Source organism: Mesoplodon bidens (genome assembly GCF_964165515.1).
Source record: "Mesoplodon bidens genome assembly, contig: HAP1_SCAFFOLD_152, whole genome shotgun sequence".
NCBI classification, from domain to species: domain Eukaryota; kingdom Metazoa; phylum Chordata; class Mammalia; order Artiodactyla; family Ziphiidae; genus Mesoplodon; species Mesoplodon bidens.
The window spans coordinates 1,018,370-1,023,644 of record NW_027672569.1 but is presented as its reverse complement, the minus strand read 5'-3'; the positions used below and the strand labels follow the sequence as shown (position 1 = coordinate 1,023,644).

At 63.3% G+C, this 5,275-nt stretch overlaps 1 protein-coding gene across 1 annotated transcript; it reads left to right on the top strand.

The window, feature by feature from the left end:
- Positions 1-2,098: 2,098 nt before the first annotated feature.
- LOC308610002 (forkhead box protein J1-like) lies at positions 2,099-5,051 on the top strand (the record flags this gene model as incomplete). Its single annotated transcript, XM_081259270.1, has 2 exons — positions 2,099-2,596; positions 4,284-5,051. The coding sequence occupies 2 exons, from the start codon at positions 2,099-2,101 to the stop codon at positions 5,049-5,051; spliced, it is 1,266 nt and encodes a 421-aa protein (XP_081115396.1).
- Positions 5,052-5,275: the final 224 nt, after the last annotated feature.

Sequence of the window (5,275 nt, the reverse complement as noted above, 5' to 3'; positions counted from 1 at the left end):
GAGGGAGATGCATGAGGGAAGGGATGTGGGAACAGATGTATATGTATGACTGATTCACTTTGTTATAAAGCAGAAACTAATAAAAAAATAAAAATAAAATAAAAATTAAAACAATAAATACTTGGGAAGAAAAAAAAACTTTGACTCAAGACAAGCTGGACATGGAAGAGTGAGAGAGGGCAAGGCGTAGAGGGAAAGACATGTTTCTGGGTGGGAGCTGGTGTACCATCCCCTGGGCACAGCTTCTGCGCAGAGGCCTGATAAGGAGCCCTCACCTCCACCCAACCCCCTTCAACCAGAGAACTTCCAACTGCTGCTCCTCAATAATTGAAGAGCAGGAAAGCTGGTGACTAGAGGGAGGCTGGGGGAGGGGAGGAGGAAGGACCACAGTCCACCGTTAGTCCGTCACTTAAAGGCTGGTGAAATTAATGGGGCAAATGACCCCAGTCACAGAATTTGGCAAGTCCACGGCTTTCCTGGGTTTCACCCACCGGCTCTGTCTCCTCGGCTATCTGGAAAGGAGGGAGAGCACTTGCGAAGAAGCCTCTGGAATGTCAGCTTCTGGGAATCTTGCTGAGGACGGGGCGGGGAGGGAGCGCTTACCGGGAAACACTGGATTACCCTAGCCGCCTTGGGGTGTCTGCGACCGGGGCTGCGGTTTCTGCGGACCTGAGCGGCAGGTGGCATCGGAGAGTCAGACCTGCTTGCGGGCACCAAGACGACACTCGGTCGGGAGACAGGGACAGGCCGCAGAAACGTGAGGAAGTGCCACTCGCAGCCCAGAGGAGAGGAAAGGAAAGCCCCAAGCATGCACCCAGCCCTGGCCCCCGCGCCACGGGCTGCGTCCCAGGAGCCGTCGCCACCTCTGAGCAGCCCAGATGGGAAGGGGGTGGGGCGGAGTACGGTTCCCGCGGCGAACTGCTCGCCGAGGGCCCCGGGGCCTCTGCGGGAGCGCCGAGCCGCGCGCCTCTCCGAGCCCGGCGCGGGGCCCTCGGGCGGGAATGCGCGGAGCCGGGACGCGATGGCGGGTAGGGGACTGGGTCGCGCGCGGGAGAGGGCGGCAGGAGGGAGCTGGAAGAGAGTTACCGCGTGAGAGAGCGGTTAAGAGCCCGCGGTCTCTTTGGAGATGCCCTGGCCAATGGCAGAAGCGGAAGCTGTTTATATGAGCGGGGCGTCGCCACGGCAGCAGGAGACGCCTTGTGAGCTGCTACTGAGTGCCGGTCCCTGGCCGCTGGCTTTCAGAGAGGCGCCGGCGGGCGTGAGTGGCGACGAGGATTGCTGGCTGGGCCCTCGAGCTGGGAGCAGAGAGCCGCGGTGAGGGTGGGCGGTGGGAGGAATTTCTTTGAGAACCTTCCTTTGGCCCGGGCTGCGCTCTGAGCCAGGAAAGGGACGGGGAGGGCTGCAGGCCGTGGGAAGGGAGGGCGTCAGTACCAGCCCGCTCTCCCATCCGCCCCGACGGAAGTGGTGGGCCCGGGGACTGACATCAGAGGCGTCTGGGGGACACTCACTTCCCGCCCCCTTATAACTCTCTGTATTCTTTCCTTCCTTCCCTTTTCAAAGATCAGACGACCTCCCCCGCCCCCCGACCCGTCGTACTGCCCTCCTGGACTCTCTCGCCCCATTTCCATTGGTTGTGGACGGAGAGAGGGGGGTTAATTCCCCGCTTTGAGGGAGAAAGGGGTGGCCTCGCATGCCCCTACACTATTCCCTCGTTTGGCTAATTAAGTCTCCTCTAAAAGATCCAAGAGGAAAAGAGCGAGGCGAACCCCCTGTGGGTCGGACCCCCGGGCACACCTTCTGTTTCCCAGACCTCGGCAGTAAAAGATCCTCCCCAGCTGCAGGAAGGATTTTAGTAAGAGCCTCCCCCCTCGCCCACACTCTCCCCTCGGGGGTGGGGAAAGAGGGCTCAGTTCCCGCTCTGGTTCCCGCAGGCACCACATTCCCTTTGGAGGAGGCTACCCCCGGATCGCGGGATGGAAGCCCGCTTCCGGGAGGCTGCGTAACTGAAGCCGCGGGAGTCAGCGGGCCGGAGAGCTCGGCGGCCACCCTCGGCTCGGCTCGTGGATGTTGACAGTCCCCTCGGAGAGTCCCCGCAGATATGGCGGAGAGCTGGCTACGCGTCTCGGGAGCAGGGGCAGCGGAGGAGGCCGGACCGGAAGGCGGCCTGGAGGAGTCCAACGCCCTGAATGACAGCCTGACCAGCCTGCAGTGGCTGCAGGAATTCTCCATTCTCAACGCCAAGGTCCCCGCCCTGCCTTCAGGGGAGACCGACCCTCACGGCTACCACGAGCTGTCAGGCTCGGCCGAGCCGGGGTCTCCCCTGGCGGCGGACCCCGCCTGCCTGGGGCAGCCGCACACACCCGGCAAGCCCACGTCCTTGTGCACGCCGCGGAGCGCCCCCTCGGGGCTGCAGGCCTCGCCTCCCGACGACGTGGACTACGCCACCAACCCGCACGTGAAGCCGCCCTACTCGTATGCCACGCTCATCTGCATGGCCATGCAGGCCAGCAAGGCCACCAAGATCACCCTGTCGGCCATCTACAAGTGGATCACGGACAACTTCTGTTACTTCCGCCACGCTGATCCCACCTGGCAGGTAGGGAGGCACTCCCTCCCTCCCTGCCCATGCCCGCGCAGACTGGACTCACATCCCAGATCCGCAGGCCAAGTAGGCGCGGTACGGCCAGGGCCCCGAGAGAGGAAGGCCGTCCAGGAAGGACCTCAAGGGAGCCCAGTGCTTGGACTGCTGCCCCTTTGACTTCAGAGACGGAGGAGGGAGGATGTTCAGAGGGCTGCAGGGGTGCCGACATAGAGGTTCAAGTGGAAAGAACTTGTCCCTCATCCGGCAGGCTCAGCCCAAAGACCAGGGCTGAACTATGCGTGGACACAGCCCCCCAGGGTAGGTTGATGGACTGAGGGACACATTTGTGTCCCAAGTCCTGGAATTCCTACACACTACCCTCCTCAAGGTCAGTTTGTCAGGGCCTGACTGGAGGCAGAGCATGGTTGCTGCCCGGCTCTGCATCCCGCCTGCTTTCAGTTGGCTGGAGGGGCTCTGGGAGGGGAGAGGGGTGTGCTGCAGGGTGTGGTGGCCATCTGTGTCCCAGTGGAAGGGCTACGGGGCCTTCCAAAAGCTGCTGTGCCAGCCCCCACCCCACGCCCTCCCTAGTTTCCTGCCTACACTCCTCCCCCTCTTCTCATCAACCTCCCGGCGGGGACAATTATCTCAGCCACGTGCTTTCCACAGGGGCTCTTTCCTCCCACACTGGCTTCATGTTCCAAGTCTCCGGAACCTGGCACAGAGCAGCCAAGGGGCCCAGACCACCATGTAAACCTCCCAGTCTTGCCAGGGCGCACTACTCACCTGCCGGCCCCACCCACCAGGCCCCAGACCCCTGTGCCCCAGCGTGGTTTGGACTGTGCACCCAGGCGTGAACAAGGCAGGATGGTGATTCAGGCTGGGCACACACTGCCCTCAGCCTCTTCGACCATCAGGATCAGGGGCTACTTGGGGACAGAGACCCTGAGGATGCACAGATCCTTCCCTGTGGCACAGGTCACAGGATCAGAGTTCCTGTGATCACAGCTATTCCACGTTTGCGTGGGCCCTGACCCTGGGGCAGGTACCATTTGTAACCTTGGTGAGAAAGCAGAGACCCTCCACCACCCCCCACCCTACCCCAAGCCTGAGAGCCCCCAGGAATGAGCGCTATGCTCTTGGCTGGGTAATAATCAACTGAGGCCTCAGAGCCTGGGGTGGGAGGAGGGGGACATGGTGGGTGAGGGCCCAGGCCAGCAGCCGGCTCTACAAACAAGGAAAGTCATCAGATCCTCCCACACTTCATCCCCCACCACACACACACACCCTCACACCCACTCACTCATTTCACAAACAGAGAAGGCCAGCCAGGCCCAGGCAGAGGGAGATGGCCGTCCAGGACCTGGGGGAGCCAAGGCCTTTGACCAGAGGCCGCAAGCAGCGGGGTAAGGGAGGGAGGGCAGGACAGGCCGGCACTGAGAACCACCCTGCGGCTCAGGGCTCGGATGACTGAGCAGGCAGATGTCCTGGCAAATGGGAACAAAAGCCCCCGACAGCACTCCCAGCTCCTGGTGCCCCGTGGCGGGTGTCCCAGAGCCTCCCGCTCGGAGCAGCGCTTCTGTCTCCCCTGCCCCCATCGGAGAGAAGGTGGTGGTGGGACTGGCAGTGGCGCTAGGAGCCCCCCATCACTGACCCCACCCACTCTCCCAGCTGTCTTCCTTCTCTCCTATCTCCCTGTGTCCAGAACTCCATCCGCCACAACCTGTCCCTGAAGAAGGGCTTCATCAAGGTGCCTCGGGAGAAGGACGAGCCAGGCAAGGGGGGCTTCTGGCGCATCGACCCCCAGTACGCCGAGCGGCTGCTGAGTGGGGCCTTGAAGAAGCGGCGGCTGCCCCCAGTCCACATCCACCCGGCCTTTGCCCGCCAGGCCGCGCCAGAGCCCAGCGCCGCCCCATGGGCCGGGCCACTGACCGTGAGCGCCGAGGCCCAGCAGCTGCTGCGGGAGTTCGAGGAGGCCACTGGGGAGGCGGGCTGGGGTGCAGGCGAGGGCAGGCTGGGGCGTAAGCGTCAACAGCCGCTGCCCAAGCAGGAGGCCAAGGTCCCGCGGCCCTCCAGCCCCCTGCTGCTGACCCAGGAGGAGCAGGCTGAGCTGGAACCCCTCAAGGGCAACTTTGACTGGGAGGCCATCTTGGACGCTGGCACGCTGGACGGGGAGCTGGGCACGCTGGAGACCTCGGAGCTGATTCCGCCGCTGAGCCCTGCCTCACACGGGGACGTGGACCTCACCATCCATGGCCACCACATCGACTGCCCTGTTACCTTGGGGCCTCCAGTGGAGCAGGCTACCGAAAGCCTGGACTTTGATGAGACCTTCCTGGCCCCATCCTTCCTGGAGCACCCCTGGGACGAGAGCACCCGTAGCTCCCTGCCCCCCGAGCCCCTCTTTGAGGCCGGGGATGCCACACTGGCCTCTGACCTGCATGACTGGGCCAGCCTGGCCGCCTTCTTGTAAGAAGCCAGGCCCTGCCCCACCTCCAGACATCACCGAAGTCTCGGCCCAGACTGCCCCCCTCCCCGCCAGTGCAGGCCCATGGACACCCTACCACCCAGGCAGGGGCTGGGCCCGGTCAACACACCAGGCCACACGGCCCCCAGCCCAGGCCATCCTCAGATTCTAGTCCAGCAGGCTGAGAATTGGGGCCCAGGACCAAAATTGCTGCCTCCGCTCCCCAGCCC